This window comes from Taudactylus pleione, unplaced genomic scaffold (assembly GCF_031769625.1).
Source record: "Taudactylus pleione unplaced genomic scaffold, aTauple2 ptg000079l, whole genome shotgun sequence".
NCBI classification, from domain to species: Eukaryota; Metazoa; Chordata; class Amphibia; order Anura; family Myobatrachidae; genus Taudactylus; species Taudactylus pleione.
The window spans coordinates 1,065,209-1,085,242 of NW_028284481.1; the positions used below are offsets into that span (position 1 = coordinate 1,065,209).

At 48.8% G+C, this 20,034-nt stretch overlaps 1 protein-coding gene across 1 annotated transcript in view; it reads left to right on the forward strand.

Annotated features, from left to right (window-relative positions):
- LOC148532313 (phospholipase B1, membrane-associated-like) overlaps positions 1 to 20,034 on the forward strand; it is a 239,858-nt gene that overhangs the window by 54,366 nt on the left and 165,458 nt on the right. Inside the window, exons 19-22 of the mRNA XM_088467993.1 lie at positions 1,077 to 1,150; positions 3,915 to 3,958; positions 14,244 to 14,352; positions 18,898 to 18,958. Coding sequence (XP_088324119.1) covers positions 1,077 to 1,150; positions 3,915 to 3,958; positions 14,244 to 14,352; positions 18,898 to 18,958 — 288 coding nt within the window. The remainder of the gene's footprint in view (positions 1 to 1,076; positions 1,151 to 3,914; positions 3,959 to 14,243; positions 14,353 to 18,897; positions 18,959 to 20,034) is intronic.

The window sequence follows — 20,034 nt, forward strand, 5'->3', positions numbered from 1 at the left end:
TTGGCTCAGTGGATTTGAAATGGCTTACGGCTAGGACTGTATTCCTTCTGGCTCTTAATTTGGCCAGTAGGATCTCAGAATGGGAGGCTCTGTCATGTAGACCTCCCTTTTTCTCATCTTTCCTAGGAACAGGGCAGTGCTTGCCTTTACTTCCCCAGTCCTGTCTGCTGGTGAGGCCTATTTGGCTGTGGTACGGGTGCTAAGAATTTAAGTTGACCGTACCAGTCCATTTAGGAAATCAGACTCTCGGTTTTGTCCTTTCTGATTTCCATTAAAAAGGTTGGCCTGCCACTACGCTAACTTTGGCAGGATGGATTCACAGGTCTTCCTGTTCCATCCTCTATTAAAGCTCTTCCACTAGGTCTGTGGGTCCTTCGTGGGCAGCTCGACGTGGCGCCTCAGCGGTGATTGGCAGCCACGTGGTCATCTGTCCATATTTTTGTAAGGTATTATGCTTTTGATACCTTAGCCTCTCAGGATGCTTCCTTTCGGCCGCGGATTCTCCTTACAGCACAGGAGCGTCCCCACCCTTAAAGGATACTGCTTTGGGACATCCCCAAGGTATCCTGTGGATACCCTATGGACCCTGAAGTAGAAAATATGAGATATGGTAAGAACTTACTCTTGTTATCTCTATTTCTACGAAGTCCATAGGGTTCCACAGGACTCCCGCCCTGTCGCACCTGTACTGCAGATGGGCTTTGATCTGGTCACCGGTTTCTCCGTGTCCTTCTGGTGAGAATGTGATTCTTGTGTGTTCCAGACTGTCTTCTCTCTCTTTTTTGCTCCTGCTCCGGCCTATGGCTTGTTACGAAACTGAGTGGCCTGAGGCTCGGGGGCGGGGTATAGGAGAGGGACCCCAGTGCATCCAGGGAGGCTGAAAATTTAACTCTGTGGTGCCTGGATGTCTGCCGCCATCGCCTATACCCCAAGGTATCCTGTGGAACCCTATGGACTTCGTAGAAATAGAGATAACAAGGGTAAGTTCTTACCATATCTCATATTATTTGCTGCAAAGTCTTCTCGCATGCAAAGAGTGTTATGGGTGCAAACCAACTTGTCATTACTTGTACCAGGCAGGGAACGGAGCGGGTGCCCTCGTCATTGACCTCCTAGACGTGGTGACTGAGTACCGTGGAATATCCTTTAGGTGAGTGGAAGGGTAATTCACATTGTTTTTATCTGGGTGATCTAGTGCATGGCGGAATATCCTGACGTTACCAATTGCTAAAGGATTAAATGCCCTATTCATCAACAGAAAAATTTCCCTTGTGATAATTAAGGACAGAACTCGCTGCAAGTTCAACCGAAGCATTGGAGGCATCCATCATGTCTCCTATACTTAATGATCAATTCCGACCTTTTGCGGAGACAGCGTTTTCGGAATAAGGGCATTTTTCTCATGCTGATTTCACTCTATTCGCAGCCTGTCTTCAAGCTGAGCATGTACAGCTTAAAGACAGAGAGGGGTAAAGGATGTGCGCTCACTTTTTGGGCAGATCCTCTGGCAGCAGGTCTAGGTTGAGAGAATAGACCATTACTCAATAGTAAATATGATAATCATGTAGATCCGCGCTCTAGAGGATAATGTGTCCTCTACTAAGGTTGCATATGTACCTAGACAAAATACTTTAGGGTAGTGTGTAAATTTGTAACATACAGAAATGTTTTGAGTCACAGTGCTCAAGAACCAAATATTATAATTGTATCACATTATTGTGCACTTTAATCAAAACGAAGAAAAAAAAAATATGTATAGAAAAATATAAAATAAAAAGAAACTATATATAAGAGAGAAGGAAAGGGTAATGTACAGTATATATGACTGAAAGTTTATACATTGTATATATTGGAATATATACATTGCTTCTTTGTGGAAAGACCTGGGGGCACAGCAGCAGCATCAGGGGACCTACACGGCCGCTGCATGATCTGAGCGAGGGTCACAGGCTCCCGTAGGAGCTGCAGCCCTGCAGGGGCGGGGGTCTAGTGACAGGCAGCAGGGGTACCAGGGGGCAAGTGGGAGAAGCAAGGAGCCTAGTAGGCGGGTGGGGGGGCTGGACTCCTCCGGCTTCTCTCTTGTTTCTTCGCAGCCTGTTTTCAAGCTGTGATAATCATGTAGATCCACGCTCTTTAATCTAAGTGTCCTCTAGTAAGGTTGCATATGTACCTGGATAAAAAAACTTTAGGGTAGTGTGTAAATTTGTAACATACAGAAATGTATTGAGTCACAGTGCTCAAGAACCGAATATTATAATTGTATCACATTGTTGTGCACTTTAATCAAAACAAAACGAAAAAAATATTTATATATAAAGAAAAATATAAAATAAAAAGAAAAAATGTAAAAAATATATATATAAGAGAAGGAAAGGGTAATGTGTATCGAGTGCGTTAATCAAGGTGACTGTGGTGAAACAAAGTTTCCAATGGTCAATGCTGATTCTTAAAAAAACAATATAACATTGTTAAAGAAAAATCAAAACAATGAAAACAAGAAAAAAAAGGGGGGTAAATCAGTAATCCCGCTTGCGCCGGACTGTAGTTGCGGGGGGAAAAAGCAAAGATCCCCGGCCCGCGACTACCAGCTGGAGCACCATAGGAATATTACAGACAACGGACGTACTGACAGATACTTTACTCATCCTAATCATTCAAGACAGGGTAAGAGGTGCAACACGAAAGGTATGGGACGCCGACCTTAGTGACACCACAATCGTCCATTTTCTATTTGCCCCATTTTTTTTTCTTGTTTTTATTATTTTTATTTTCTTGAACAATTCATATTGGCTTTTTAAGAATCAGCATTGACCATAGGAAACATTGATTCACCACTATGTCACCTTGATTGACACACTCGATATACTGTATAAAGGTGAGCAGGAGTCACTCACAGAAAGTCCAGTCCGGCAATGGTAGTGCAGATTCCCCCATAGATCACAGGCCATTATACTGCTTGTATCTGTATCTTACATTCTGAGAACATCCAGAAAGCCTGACATAGACATTTGGCAATATTAACACCAGGCGCTGTGTCAGATAAAGCGACTTTGTATTTTAGGTTTAGAGGCTCTATAAAGATCCAGGTGATCGATTATAAATATCAAATTACATTTAATTGGGTTAGCAAAAGTCATTCAAGGAATGTTTTGATGATAAATAAAAATATATAAGTCATTACAAATCTTTGCGGTAATGTGTTGGTCAAATATGACATTTTTAGATGAGTTAATTAGAAATTCCACTTAACAAATACTCCTTTATGAGTGAAAATGATCCAATGATTCCAAACCATGGTTACGCATTTCTCTCACTTCCTAATACTCCAACACATTAATGGTCTTCTCATTGGGATGTAGTTATGAGACCAGCAGCCGTGATGCCGCCGGTCTCAATAGCTACATCAAAATCCCGACAAGGGACTTAAAATAGGCGTTGAAATGCCAACGCCTACATTAATCCCGATGCTGGAACGCCGATGGACACCAGCCCGAATGAGGTAAGTCAGGGGCCCCCTTAGCGTTAGTCGCGGGGTAGGTGGGGGGGTTAGGTTTAGGGAGCATAGCGGGGTTAGGGTTAGGTATTGGGGCGGAGATTAGGATTAGGCACCCCTAGGGGGAGGGTTAGGCACCACTGGGAGGTTTAGGGTTAGGCACTAAGGGGGGAGGGTTAGGTTTAGACACGAAGGGGGGGGTTAGGTTTAGGCACTAACGGGGAGGGTTAAGGTTAGGATACAAGAAGGGAGGGTTAGGGGGAGAAGGGAGGAGGGTAAGAATACTTACCCGGCCCCTGTTGGGTGGGATACCAACCATCGGGATGCCGCTGTCGATATTCTGACAGGAGGCATCCAGACAGCCTAATTACATTCTTTCACCCATTCTTTCTCATTAACTTTGTTTCTTTTCTGCCCACAGTATTGGTGGAGATGGAGAACTCAGTAACACGACCACACTGGCAAGTATGTACATTTATCTCCTTTCTTTTCTGTTTAAGTGTATTCTGTACATGTAGATCAGGGCTCGACAAAACCCGGGAGCCAGGTCGCCAGGCAAATAGATTTTCACCAACCCCCGGGCCCTGTAGTGCAGACCGCGAGCACGGTCCACACTACAGAGTAACAAACACACAGCCGCCAGTGGCGGCTGTATGTTTGTTATAGCAGCCGATGAGAGTCAAGGTGCCCACACACATAGCGACATTTTACACGATTTGGCCGATTTCGACGAATCGTGACGACGAATCGGGTAAAAAAAAGTACAAATCGTGAGTTTATACTCACGAGCACAATGCCGATGCGCGTCCCTGCTCATCGTACATCGCATCTTCTGATCTGCCGTGCTGTAGGGCAGATTAGCCAATCTGGGATACAATGCATTGACTGCAAGATAGATCTTTAGTCAGATTGGACATTTTTAACTCCAAATCGTGATCACGACGGCAAGGGAGCTCCTGTGAAAGTTCATGAGGAAATTGGCCAAAAAATCGTATCGTGAGCACATCGGTATAAGTGTGGGCTCCTTCAGACAGATTCTCATTGGCTGCTGCGTCGTTCACGGAGTGAGCCGGCTGGAGCTCACTCATGAGCTCCACCTTCCGGCCGTCGGCAGGAGCGTAGATCAGGTAAGTTGCATTTTTTTTTTTAAGGGGCACTGCATGGGGGTGGGGGGGGTGGGATGGCCATTACTAGGGACACTGTCGGGGCACTTCATAGGTGGGGGCGGCTGCTACTGGGGACACTGTATGGGGGGCCACTACTGGGGCACTGTACAGGGTGGGGCCGCTACTGGGGAAATGCATAGTGGGGACTAGTGCTGGGGTCTACTACTGGGGTCACTGCATAGGGGGGACTACTACTCGGGGCACTGTATAGGGGTGCTACTACTGGGGGCACAGCTACTGGGGGCAATGCATTGGGGGGACCACTTCTGAGGGCACTGATTAAAGGGGCACTACATAGGGGGACCACTACTGGGAGCACTGTATATGGGGACCACTACTGGGGGCACTGCATAGGGGAGGGGGCGCTACTGGGGGCAATGCATATGGGGGTGACCACTACTGGGGGCACTGTATAAGGGGGGTGTTACTAAGGGCAATGCATAGTGGGGACTACTACTGGGGGCACTGCATAAGGGGACTACTACTGGGCACTGCAGAAGGGGAATTACTACTGGGGCACTGCAGAGGGGGAATTACTACTGGGGGCACTGCAGAGGGGGAATTTCTACTGGGGGCACTGCATAGGGGGGACTACTACTGGGGCATTGCATAGGGGTGCCCAAAGCATATTCTTGCATCTGGGCCCACCACTCTAGTTCGGCCACTGCCGGTGGTGGCTTTGCTTGCCTGGGGTTTTTTGGCTGCGGAGGGGTGGTCTCTCTGGGGGTTGGTTGCCTGGAGAGGGGGGTTAGCTGCTCAGTAATGTGGCTGTGGGAGGGTGGTTTACCTAGGGCACCCCGTTAGTGGTGTGGCCATGGAGGTTGGTTGTCAGGGGCGTATGTGCTCAGTAATGCTGCCCCGGGGGAAAGGGGGGGTCTGGCTCCTACACTTTCATCCTGGCTCCTAGGTTTTAGAAAAATTTGTCAAGCCCTGATGTAGATTAAGATACAGCACTATGGGCCTCATTCAGAGGCGGTCGTAGGATGCAAACGGTCGCTCAGAAACAGGGCGGCCGCTTGCATCCTGAACGGCCGCCTCCATGTCGGTCATTAGGCTGTGGGTTAACACCCACAGCTCTAACGACCGCTAAGGGAGATGGTCGCGATGGTCAAGACCATCACGACCATCGGGGCTTTCGACGAGACCCTAGGGTAGGGTCTCGTCAACCTTAAGCCCCAGGGAGCTTCCTGCTCTGTTTGAGCAGGAAGCTCCCCACTGACATCAGTGGGCGGCCCCACTGATGTCAGTGGGGCCGCCCACAAAACGGCAAGCGTTCTGAAAGGAACGCCTCCGTTTGGCCGGGCTTGCCCCCTGCCCGCCCAGCAAATGGAGCGAGCTGTCAATCAACATTGACAGCTCGCTCCGTCAGCTTCGAGCCCGCTAACGACGGGTGATCCGTCGTTAGCGGGGGCTCGTGCATGCGCACGTCGGAGCCGTCTCCGTCGTGCGCATGCCCTGTGGACCAACATCGAGTCGGTTGCGAGCGGTCAGCGCTTGCGACCGACTCTGAATAAGGTCCTATAAGAGAGACGTGTTTCTTTAGCATATTGTAAGTGGACTCTCTCAATGTTCTGCCAGACAGAGGATGTTTTATCATCTCTAACTCCCCCACTTATACGATTACAATGATTATCTCCGTTCCTCGCCATGGGCCAACATTACATTAATATCTAAATTTCCGCCTCTTGCTGGCTGCCCGTGTTATTGCCAGGGTGCTCTCTAAGGGGTACATTAATCAAGCTACGGTCAAAATGTTGATTTCTACTTAAGGGTCCATAAGGGTCCACAGGGTGACCTTGGGGTATAGCTGGATCCTGGATCCTCGGGCACCACGGAGTTAAAGCTTTTAGCTGCTCCCAGGATGCACTTGGGTCCATCCTCCTCTATACCCCGCCCCCGAGCCACAGGCAGGAGCAGCCCCCTAAAGCTTTTTATTTTTTATTTATTCCACAGTTTTTTTCTCCAGAGCGGCAGCGATGGGCTGTCTGTGCAGATACCCACGCTGCCGCTCCTTCTCCCTGCTGGCGCCGCGACGCCAGCACTGAACTGGGGATCGCGGCGGGGGAAGCCAGAGTCTGTACTAGCCGGACTCTGGTTTCCCCCGGGACTGCTGCCGGAGACGCCGGGGAGATCAAGGTAAGCCGCGCACCGCTGATTAGCGGCGGTGCGCGGGTTCCTTTTAAATGCAGTCCCATGCCCCCGGTCTAGGGGACAGACCGGGGGCGCTAGCAGTGGCGGCGGGCTCCCCCACCATTGGAGGCATACCCCGCCAGACCACTAGACCACCAGGGTGAATAATGCGGCAAGCGGGATGCCGGCAACCCGGGGGTTAATATGCTAGCCAGGGGAGGAAGCCTCCTCCCCTCAGCTCAGCGCGCCTTTCAGCTTGTAGTCTGGCGTCGCTGAGCTGCAGATACTCGGTCACTCCTCCTCTGAGGTCTCCAGCAGCCATTTTCTCCAGTGGCAGATACTCTCAGGGAGCACACGGACCGGTCCCCCTGTGTAACTCTCCCCTGCAAAAGGACAGTGTACACAGCACTATAGCCCTCCCAGACACTGAATCTGGGCAGGTTGATTGTAGTGGAAAGGTGCAGTGAGTATATCTTCTCTGCATGGTATGTGACTTTTGCTAGTGCTGCCTGTCTGTGCTAATTTCTACTTACTGTCAGCTTATACCTATCCCTGTCCTTCTCCTACAAGCACTACAGGTGTGCGGGGGAAGAGTGTTTCTACTGACCTCACTTATATAGATCACGTATTTGTGAGGTCCTTCACATACAGTTGTGTGCTACACAGGGCCATATTGTGGGCTGTTGTCCAGCACACTGGTGAGTGCGCACGTTTTCTTCCTGTGTCATAACTGTATATTTAACTATATAGTCTGTCATGTCTGAGGAGGAGATTGAGCACTCCGTGGCTCCGGTATTGTTCTCCTGCAGGCGCTGTTCTGCAGGAGTGGATAGGGAGGATTTGTCACAGGACGGCCTGTGCGGACGGTGCCAGGCGGTCCCTGGTACGTCTAAACCTCCTATGTCACAGGAGCCACCATGGGCGATGTTTTCCCAGGTGCTGGTGTCCATCGCGGACCGTCTGTCGGTCCCGACTGCCGTCCCTACTAGGGCGTTGCCCAGCCTACCATCCCCCATTCCCCGGGTGTCCCACAATTATTGCAGACTCCCCCGGGGTCTCAGCCTGTTGGTCCCTATGCGGGTTTGCCAATGTATATACAGTCCACCCCTGTGGCGCAGCAGGCTGTGGTGCCGTTTCAGGCTCCTGTGGCAGCTCCTCCACCCTGGGTGGATGCGCTTTCCCACACTGTCCAAGATTTGGCGGCAGCATCTTCGGCTTTCCAGTCGATGTTGCGCAGTGACGTGCCCTCCAGGGCGTCTAAACGCACAGTTATGGCGCAGGCTGCGCATTTTTCGGACTCTGAGGGGTCCTCGGATGATGGTGAGGTGCAGGATGACTCAGCCTCAGATGCCTCAATCCAGGCTTCCATCAATGTGCGGGCTCTGGTTAGGGCGGTGCGGGCCATTCTTCTGATTGAGGATGAGGCACCCGCTCCCAAGTCGAGGTATCCTAGTTTTAAAAAAGCTAAGGTTACTTCTGCAGCGTTCCCCTTGTCTGATCAGTTGACAGATCACATGGCGGTGGCCTGGCAGACGCCCAGTAAGCGATTCCTGCCACAGAAGCGGTTGGCGTCCAATTATCCGTTTCCGGAGGCGCATTGTAAGAAATGGGAAACTCCGCCTGCGGTCGATTCCCATGTAACACGCCTCATCAGGAGTGCTACTTGCCATTGCCGTCTATATCCTCGCTGAAGGATCCTACGGACAGGAAGGTGGAGACTTGTCTAAAGTCTATTTACTCTCTCTCAGGGGCTGTAGCCCGGCCGTCCATGGCCATCTCCTGGGTGGCCAAGGCCATTGAGGGTTGGGCCAACGCCTTGGAGGATACGTTTACGGATGAAGCTCCGGATGTCCAGAGGGCGTTGTTAGGACAGATGAGAGATGCTGCTTCCTACATTGGAGAAGCATCTTTGGATGCTAGCCTGCTGACCTCTAGGGTTTCGGCGGCAGCAGTGTCTGCTCGCAGATCCTTGTAGTTGAGGTCTTGGAGAGCAGACGCTGATTCAAAGAAAGGCTTGGAGGCCTTACCTTTTAATGGAGAGTTACTATTTGGTCCGGACCTGGACAAAATAGTAGATACCCTGGCAAAATCCAAGTCAGCCTTCCTCCCTTCAGCTACGACACCTGCTAAGGTGCGGAGCTCGGCCTTTCAATCCTTTCGGGTTCAGGGCAAGGCAAAGGGTCAGTCCTTACCGAGGCAATCCGCAACCAAGACCGCCTCAAAGCCAAAGAAGCAAGCCTGGAGTGCTAGGCGCCCTTCTTCCAAGCAAGAAGATAAGCCTTCTGCATGATGGGACGGGCCTCCCTCTGGGGGACCCCAGAGTGGGAGACCGACTTCTTCAATTCGCCCAGTGCTGGCACAATACCACCACGGATGCCTGGGTGCGAGAAGTGGTCTCCCAGGGGTACGCCCTGTCTTTTCGGCACAGGCCGCCTCGCCAATTTTTTTGCACGAGTCCTTCTCAGGACAAAACCAAGGCCTTGCAGGTTCAGGAGGCCATAGAGGCCTTGCTGACGGTGGGGGTCATTATACCCGTACCACAATCTCAACGTGGTACTGGGATGGGGTATTACTCTACACTGTTTCTGGTGCAGAAACCCAATGGCTCTCATCGCCCCATCCTCAATTTGAAGTCCCTGAACAGGTTTCTCAGGGTTCCCAAATTCAGGATGGAAACTTTGCGTTCCATCATTCTGGCGATGGAACCGGGGTATTATATGGTCTCCCTGGATATCCAGGATGCCTACCTCCATGTGCCTATAGCAACATCGCACCAATGGTTTCTGCGGTTTGCTATTCTCCACAACCACTACCAATTCAGGGCTCTACCCTTTGGCCTCTCCACGGCACCAAGGGTATTTACCAAGGTGATGGCGGTCATGGCGGCTCACCTTCGGAGCCGGGGGATACGGTTGCTACCGTCTCTAGACGACCTCCTCTTGCTGGCAAGCTCCCCGGAGGTACTGATCCAGCATCTCCAACTGACGGTCGCTTGTCTACAGGTGCACGGGTGGTTGATCAACTGGAAGAAGTCCTCCCTCATCCCATCACAGCGGATGGTTCATTTGGGGGCCCTGCTGGACTCTCGTCAGCAACAGATTTTTCTGACTCCAGAGAATATCTCCTCCTTACAGCTGCGGATTCACAGTTGTCTGAGCAGTGGCAGAGTGTCGGTGCACTCAGCGATGAGAGTTTTGGGGTCCATGGTGTCGGCATTCGACATGGTGGAGTTTGCCCAGTCCCATTCCAGGCATCTGCAATCTGCAGAGGCTGATTCTTTCGGAATGGAACGGATTGCCACACAGGATCCGCTCTCAGATGCTGGTGTTGTCCTCGGAGATGCCTCTGTCCCCGGCCTGGTGGCTACAGAAGGCTCATCTCCTCGAGGGGCGCCCCTTTTGGATCCCGGAATGGGTTCTGCTCACGACAGATGCCAGTCTCCGGGGTTGGGGGGCGGTGACAGGCTCCTTGTCACTTAAGGGTCGTTGGTCAGCGGCGGAAGAGATTCTTCCCATCAACATCCTGGAACTGCGGGCAGTGTACAGAGCCCTGCAGTCGTCCGGCACCGCTCTTCACGGAAGGGCCGTTCAGGTGCAGTCAGACAACTCCACCACGGTGGCGTACATCAATCACCAGGGAGGGACTCGCAGTCGAGCTGTGATGTCGGAGGTGTCCCGCATCCTGGCTTGGGCGGAGCGCTATCTTCCAGCTCTCTCGGCAGTCTTCATCCCGGGAGTCTTCAATTGGGAGGCAGACTTCCTCAGCCGTTACGACATGCATCCCGGGGAATGGTCGCTTCATCCAGAGGTATTAAAACTACTCGTGAACAAGTGGGGGCTGCCAGAGCTGGACCTGATGGCGTCCCGTCACAATCACAAGCTGCCCGTGTACGGGTCAAGGACAAGGGACGCAGGCGCAAGTCTGATAGACGCGCTGTCGGTGAAATGGCTGTTTCACCTGGCTTACTTGTTCCCTCCGATATCTCTGCTGCCTCGGGTCCTGCGCAAGTTCAAGCAGGACGGAGGCACACTGATCCTGGTGGCCCCAGCGTGGCCCAGAAGGCCGTGGTACTCCGATCTGCGGAGCCTGTCCATCGACGCTCCGTACCTCCTACCTCAACGGCGGGACCTGTTGTCTCAGGGGCCCTGTCTTCACCCGGATCTGGGTTGACTATCTTTGATGGCGTGGCTCTTGAGACAGCCGTCCTGAGGTCTCGGGGCTTTTCTAGCTCCATTATTACCACCATGCTGAGGGCGCGCAAGCCTGCTTCCGCGAGGATCTACCACAGAGTGTGGCACACTTACTTTCAGTGGTGCGAGGCCAGAAAATATGATCCCCAGGTGTTCCGGGTTTCGCGTATTCTGGCTTTCCTTCAGTCGGGTTTGGATTTAGGATTACGTCTTTCCTCACTGAAGGTGCACGTGTCTGCTCTGTCGGTGTGGTTCCAGCGCAGGATTGCTGCTATGCCAGACATACACACCTTTTTTCAGGGTGTTTTAAGAATCCAGCCTCCCTTTGTGCCACCTGTGGCCCCGTGGGATTTGGCGGTGGTTGTTCGGGCCTTACAGGGTCCTCCTTTTGAGCCCTTGGAGTCAGTGGAGCTCAAGTGGCTAACTTTTAAGACGGTTTTCCTCTTGGCAATTGCTTCTGCCAGGAGGGTTTCGGATTTGGGGGCGCTTTCCTGTCGTCCCCCTTATGGTTTTTCATCAGGACAGAGCGGTGCTTCGCACTCGTCCTGATTTCCTGCCTAAGGTGGTTTCCAGGTTCCACATTAATCAGGAAATTGTTGTACCAGCCTTTCAGTCGCCTGATCTTTCGGCTGGGTAGGCTTCCTTAGACATTGTCCGTGCACTCCAGGTTTATGTGGACAGGACTAGTTCTGTGAGGAAGTCGGATTCTTTGTTTATCCTCTTTGGTTTTCACAAGAGGGGTTGGCCTGCCAACAAACAGACTCTAGCCTGTTGGCTTCGTTCTGTTATTATTGAGGCTTATATGCAGGAGGGTTTACCTGTTCCAGCCTCTGTTAAGACTCATTCCACTCGGTCTGTGGGCCCTTCTTGGGCTGCTAGCCGTGGCGCCTCTGCTGTTCAGCTGTGTAAGGCGGCCACCTGGTCTTCCATTCAGACCTTTTTGAGGTTCTATGCGTTTGACACCTTTGCCTCTCAGGATGCATCCTTTGGGCGCCGGGTTCTCCTATCAGCACAGGAGCGTCCCCGCCCTTAGTTGAACTGCTTTGGGACATCCCCAAGGTCACCCTGTGAACCCCTATGGACCCTGAAGTAGAAAACAAGAGATATGGTAAGAACTTACCTTTGTTATCTCTGTTTCTACGAAGTCCATAGGGTCCACAGGGCACCCGCCCTGACGCACCTGGCTTCATAGGGGCTCTGTGACTGGTCACCGGTTTTCCGTCTCCCATTTCTGTGAGTATGGTTCTTGTGTGTTCCAGTCTTCCTTCTCTCTGTTTCGTCTCCTCCTCCGGCCTTGGCTGCTTACCAACTGAGGTGCCTGTGACTCGGGGGCGGGGTATAGAGGAGGATGGACCCAAGTGCATCCTGGGAGCAGCTAAAAGCTTTAACTCCGTGGTGCCCGAGGATCCAGCTATACCCCAAGGTTACCCTGTGGACCCTATGGACTTCGTAGAAACAGAGATAAGAAATGTAAGTTCTTACCATATGTCTTGTTATTTGCATTAGGTTTCGGGTTACTGTTACCGTTAATGTTAGCGTTAGAGTTATGCTTAGTGCAGAGGATCCCAAATGCGCTCCTCAACAGTTCAGGTTTTAGGGATATCCATGGTTGAGCATAGGTGGTTGAATGAAATTGACTGAGGGACTAATTAAGTCACCTGTGGTCAAGCATGGATAGCCTTAAAACCTGGACTGTTAGGATGCCGATCGGGTTTGGGAACCTTTGGCTTAGTGTTACCATTACCATTAGCATTAGGGTTAGGTTTATGGTTTTGGTTAGCGTTACCGTTAGGTATATGCTCACTTCAAAAACACACTGTCGACATTACAACAGTGTCGACCAGCTTAATGTCACCATGGTCAATGTAGATTTAATGACAATGTTGACATTCTCATGTCAAAAATGTGAATGTTTACATGATGAATGTCGACCTACTATACTGAACCCTAACCTACCACACTCAAGGCCATGCAAATATATTTAGCCTCATTTAAAGTTGGGCTGACAATATTTTGCATAATATCCTTATTTCCCTGCGGCACAGGTGCACCAATAATGCTTCTGTACGTAGATGTTTGCTTGTTGTATACTTGTGTACCTTTAATCTAGGCAAAAAAGGGCCAGACAAGGATTGCCCGTCATAATCTGAGTGCAGTAAGGGCGTGTTTATGTAAGTGAAACATATTGGAAGCATCCCTTAGGAGGCAAATCACTTGTATGTACTGGAGGGCTGGTGCAAACCTACAGGATGATGATGTCCACCAGTAGCACTATCTACAGCATCTGATTGGCTGATTGTGTATTGTCCTCTCCCGCCGATGAGTTTTATTTGCAGCTATTTTTATATGAAGCCGTGGCCGTCTATTAGCATTACTTACCTTGTCATCTGTAAAGGGACAGCTGCACCTGGTGCAATACACAGGGCCGGCCTGACAGATGCTCTGGTTACGCAGCTGTGTAAGGCACCCAGCAAAGTAGGGCGCTCTGTGCAGCTGTCAACCAGGGAGGTAGTCAAGAAGCCGACAGTCGAAATGCCGACCGCCAGCTTCCCGACTGTGCAATCCCGGCAGGGGACTAATGATAGGTGTCGACATCCCAATTCCTATCATCATCCACCTGCTAAAATCCGAACGCTCGACATACCGAATGTAAGTATGCCGGCGTCGTGAGCGGGTAGCTACGGGTGGGGGGGGTAGGGTTAGGTTTAGGGGCTCCCGGGGGGACTTAGGGTTAGGCACCTCCTCCGGAGGGTTAGGGTCAGGCTGGGGGAAGGGGGGGTTTGGGTTAGGCATTAGGGGAGGAGGTTAGGGTTAGACACCCCCTCAGGAGGGTTAGGTTTAGGGTGTGGGGAGGGGTAGGGGGCGTTAGGTTTAGGCACCCCTGGGGTAGGTTAGAGTTAGTCACTAGGGGGAGGGATTAGGGTTAGGTACCCCTAAAGAAGGGATAGAGTTAGGGGGGGAGGGTGAGAGAGGGTTAGATAGCTTACTTATCTCCGTCGGGATCTGTGCTCTTCGGCATGCTGGTGTCGGGATTTCAACTGCCGGGCTCACATCCGGTGGTAAATCATATCACACTCAACTGTTAACCAGATGGAAGCTCCTTGAACCTGTGGCGGAAAAGTGCCCATGCTGTCCTGGGAATACACTGCAGATGTACTGGCGGTGCCCGTACTGGTGACACAGACTGGAATATGTGACACACAGAAGTTGCTTTAATCCGAACACATATAGCCAAATAATGTAGTTTTTACACATTTTTTGCAGATATTTTGCGTATGTTCAATCCTGATATTCAAGGTTACTCACTTCGGAGAGGGTCTCATCATCTCAAACACTCAATGCTAAACCGGGCCGTGCCTGGAGCAAAAGCAGAGTAAGTTGGGGAAAATGTCACAACCTGGCAAATTATTACAGGTTGAGTCTCCCATATCCAAAATGCTTGGGACCAGGGGTATTTTGGATAATGGAATATTCCGTATTTTAGAATAAATGCATACCATAATGAGATATCTTGGGAATGGGACTCCAATATACACAAAGAATGCATTTATGTGTTATATACACCTGAAACACAGCCTGAAGGTGATTTTATACAATATTTGTAATAATTTGTGCCTTAGACAAAGTTTGTGTACATTGAATCATCAAAAATCAAAGGTTTCATTATCTCAGTCATGCCAAAATGATTCCGTATTTTGGAATATTTGGATATGGGAGACTCAACCTGTACCATTATTTTACGATAACTGTCCCTTGCTTCCCACTGATGCATACTGAGCCACTAGCAGCATAGACATAAGCATAGACATAGTGCTCTATAAAGTGCTTGTTCACACAGCGTAGGCAGCCATGTTATGGGCTGAACCAATATAAGATTGCGGTTATCCAATTCACCAGGAGCCAATAGAGCAACAGGAACATGTTAGATAAACTTTGTGATTATTTAAAAAGTATACATATAAAATTAATTTGTCAACTGAAAGTAGTTGGTAGTGGATACGTATTGTTACTCTACTGACAAAAAAAATACATATAACAAAGGTAAAAAAAATACAAGTTGATTATATGAACGTTGTTATATTTGTGTTCCTAAAACCGTATAATCGGAATAGAAAGGTTCGAAAATTTTGAACTGATTAAAAAATTAATAAAAATTTTACGATTTGACGGCCACATGTATTTTATTAATAACAGTTACTTGTATAGCACAGTGTTCATTTTGACAAGGATTTTAAATTTCGGTTTAGTCTAATGGAGCGTACACACGGTCAGATTTGTCAGACTTGTCAGATTTGTCAGATGAACGACTGAACGATTAAACGATTTGAACGATTTGGATGATTTGGACGATTTGACCAAAGTTTTGAACGATTTGAACGATTGAACGATTTTTGACTGCATTAAAATGAATGGAATCGTCCAAGTCTGACTGCAAACCCATCAGATGTCAGATATCGTTATCTGACAAACGGGAACGCGCATCGTTGATCGTCCATCGTTCAGGCATGTCAGATATGAACGATTTTTCATCAGATATGAACGACTGAACGATTTTTAAATCGTTATCGTTCATATCTGAAGGAAAAATCTGATCGTGTGTATGCACCATAAGTCGCTATGTAACATTGTAGTTGGTTTAACATCACATTCCAGTCTCCTTTTTTTTTTCTTTGTTTCAGTCAAGATTTAGTCAGTGGACCTCAGTTTTCATTTTAGTCTGATTTTAGTCAATGTTTTAGTCATACTGTTTTGCAAACAGTGTAATCAGGGACGTCTTTAGAGAGGAGGAGGCCTGTGTGCATCCCCTGTCACGGGCCCCCTCCTCTCACTCCGGCGGCCGGCAGCTGGCTGACTGGCCACCGCAGAATCAATAGACTATGGGCACTAGAGTGTACCCGGAGTCTATTGCGCATGCTCAGATCGCCGGGGAGATGGTGCGGGACCTCGGAGAGGTAGGTTTTACATAATATGGGTGCAGGGTGTGTGGTGCGGGCCCCCCCTGGACCCAGGGGCCCGTGTGCACTGCACACCCTGCACCCGTTATAGATAAGCCCCTGAGTGTAATGATACTGTCACGGATTTTACTGACAAACTTTTCTGTAAAATTCCCTTGAGAACCTAGAGTCAGCTTACACTTAGTTACGTGTTCAGTAATCTGGGCTCAGTGAGGAGTGAGAATGTGTTACACAGGGCCGTAGCTAGCGGTGTGCGGGAGCGCAGTGCTCTATGGGCTGCACTGTCGACATCCCACGGCCCCAGCTTCTGACTGCAGGGTGCCTGTAACGGCGCCCTGCAGCCAGCATCACTGCAGCAGTGCTGCCTGTAGCGTCCCGCGGATGCTACAATACAGCTGCCCGGCGCGTCTTGAAGATGCTCCGGGCACGGAAGCAGCTAGATCCCCTTCAGTTGCCAGCGGCCCCGTCCCCTTGTGCGCAACGTCATGACGGCACACGCAAAAGGGGCGGGGCTGGCACAGGGCGCTCAGAGCACTAGCTACGGCTCTGGTGTTACATACTGACTTACCGTAGTATTCCTCCATATATCATATACAAATGAATGCCTTAAGTTAGTTAGAACAAGTGCAATACACAATCATATTTCCTTCACACATATTTATTTTCTGCCAATGTCTAGAACACATACTTTAAAATAACCCTACTTCAAAAATAGAAAGTAATGTATGTAGTATTAGTGTTAATTTTGACAAGGATTTAAAATTTAGTCTTAGGGTGCATACACACCAGGACGATAGCTGCACGATTTGGCCGATTTGGTCAAATTGGAACGACAATTTTGGGCATATCGCGCAGTGTGTATGCCAGATTTGCGCGCTCCCGCGGTCGCATGTGATATCGTGTGATTGACCGTGCTGCACAGCCAATCACACCATATCGCATGTGAGACCGTACATATTAATGAAGGACGGAACAGTGATCGTCCCGTCTTTCATTAAATCTTTTAAGTGTGTACCGGCAATCATGCGATGTCCAGGGTGAACGCAAATCGCCCTGAACATCAACACGATTGCCGGTCGTTTAGGTGTGTACCCACCCTTAATCTGTGTTCAATTTTAAATAAACGACTTAGTCGTAATAATTGCTATTAAAACATTTATATTGTCATTATCGTTACAATTTAGTCCTTCAAATAAAAAGTTTTTGACAATTACTTTTACTCAAAATTTTCGTTGCGCTTTACAATAAGTTATGATAAAATCCATTTCGGATTTGTGCTCAAATGTTGGGGTTAAATATTTTTAAACACGATATAAATAATATTTGTGTTGGTAACAAAAAGTAGTTTACCATATACTTTCATTGCATCCGTGATCACTACAGAATTTGAAGTTTGTCATTTAAATTTGAGGTACAGTATGCCATACTTGCAATAAAAAATAAAAAAAAATTGTTTACATTTATGCACATACATAGGTTACCCAGGTCAAACACGGAATTGTGCGTTCTGGAGAAATTCTAATTATCGTGCTGATCCAGCAAATCGGTTCAAGATATGATTTGCAGCCATTTTGAGCAGGTGTTGTTGGGGCATCATTCACGGGAGCCATGTTGTGCTATCCTTGTTCACTTGAAAGCTAGAGATACATGGACCAACATAAAATAAAAACAATAAAAATCAAAAAGTTTCTCTGACCCTAGTCAAATGTTCTTTCTTAATAAGACAAAACATCTCCAGAGCATTACAAAGAATAAAAAGATAATGGCCCTCATTCAGAGCCGTACGCTCTGAGCAGAGCGCACGCTCTGAATGAGGGCCGGCCTCCATGAAAATGGAGCGTCCTTCTGGACGCTCGTATAGCTGTGGGTCACCACCCACAGGCTATACGAGCGTGCATTTTGATGGCCGCGATGGTCGAGACCATCGCGACCATCGAAATTGCGAGCCAGAGCCTGCGGTTGAGGTTTTCAACCGCAAGCTCCGGAGTGATTTTGGCTCTATCAGAGCCAAAATCACTCCCACTGACATCACTAGTGATGTCAGTGGGCCGGCTTTTGACGGGAGGCACGCCTACCAAAGGGGGCGTGCTGTCAATCAACATTGACAGCACGCCCCCTTTGATCGGACACAACGAGCGAAGGACTTTCCTTCGCTCGTCGCGTCTGGCGCATGCGCACGACGGAGCTCCCTCCGTCGTGCGCATGCTCAGTCCAGAACATCGACCCACTTGCGAGCGGACAGCCACTCGCGAGTGGGTCTGAATCAGGCCCAATATCTGTATCTCTGTGTAAGGGCTGAGAGTGAAATGATATTTGAGTTTATGGGGCTGCTTCCGAGACGCACGCAGATTCGGCCGCTTTAGCGTATTTTGTTGTATTCGCGTCTGAGGCTTTCCGCTAATTCAGATACAAAGCTCTTCCCTGTTGTACAAGCTCTTGTATGAATGTGCAAGGACTGAGGCGCCTACTCGTAGCGTCTGTAGACTCTGAATTTCCCTCTGATCCGTAAAAACACAAACATCGTTCGCACCATCTAAGCTTGCACCAGCCGTTTAAAAGGTGCGGTCTCTGCTTAAATACGCAACTGTTTTCAGCGACACTCCCATAGCGCACCAATAATATGCTATCTCTGTGTGCCTTTTTTTTTTTAACCCCCCCATGTTGCCTCCCAGTCACCGCCCAGTTACACCCTGTTATTGTCTATACAGTTCTTCCTGTGTGAGCCTGATTAGCTACAGCGAATTTGCAAACACATCATCGGGACACATGCGCAGGAATTTTCGCAATTGCACTCAAATCCGGAAATATCGCCATTGCGTGCGTCTCAGAATCAGGCCCCTCTATATTACAGTTTACCCTCAATCTGTACATAGGGATTTACAGTATATTTTCTAGAGTTACCTAGGCTTACATTAACATTTCCTCAGCTGCAAACCATCTGATCGTCTTCCCATATTTTGCAGTGATATGCTGGAGCAATCCGAGTGGTTGGTGACGGGGTTGAAGCAGTTGGACAATACTGGAGTGAGTACAATATCAAACCGTGTTTCTATACTTTTGAGAAAATACATCAGTTATCATTTTAAAAACTTATGTACTCTACCTTTAGGTTGACCTAGGCAGTGGCTAATTATAAAGGTGCCTAAAATACTGAGAAGCAGTGGAAGCCCCAGCCCCCTAGCCTCTAACTGTTATCCTCCGATGTTATTCACCTTTTTTTTTTATTTCTTTCCTTTTATTTATAAATAAATGATATATATATATATATATATATATATATATATTTTCTGACCTATGTCTGAATATTGCAGCCATACACACCTCTCTGTGTGCCTTGCTTCAATTTGCTTTGTACTTTTAAGAGAGGAGGGGTCTCGCTCGTGTGTAGCTTAATGCTAGAATTTACTGCGCATGTGCGGGTCTCAATGGCGCCCACGCCTTATTCCCGGGGACATCTTTACTGCCCATGCGCAAGTCACAGGAAAATGTCCGCCGCCATTTTCCCTGTGATTTTTGCTGCACTGCAATGTTGGCCCGGTGCTGCAGAGCAGCACTCTGGAGACTACGGAGAGGTAAGTATAACTGCCCACCCATTATAGATATGCCATTGAGTCCACATCCTCTCTTGGTTTGCGTACTGCAGATATTCTGTGCCTTATTTCTACATATGCATGGTAAGAAGAACTCTAGGTGGGATGGCATAGCAAAGGTGTTTGCTTGCTCCAGGTGCCAGGTTAGAATTCTGTTGGCCCAGTCAGACCAGAACGCCCTTTGTGCATCATGTGATGTGGCAGAGCAACCTCTATGTCCGCCTGCCACCGACCTGGTGGAGCCAGCGTGGGTTAAGTCATACTTACCAGCTAAATACTTCAAATTGTAAACATCGAGGAACCAGCGGTTTCAGTATTGTCCTTTTTCTAGAGGACAGTGAAATAGATGGTTTGTTTCTCTTCTTCATCTCAGTTACTGTCATGAACAATATACTTTAAAATTATTACAGTATTTTTATTATCCTTTATTTATATGGCACCGCAAGGGGTCAGCAACACTTTACAAAGTACATAAACAGAAACAGTGTCAACAAAAACAGTAACGAAAGT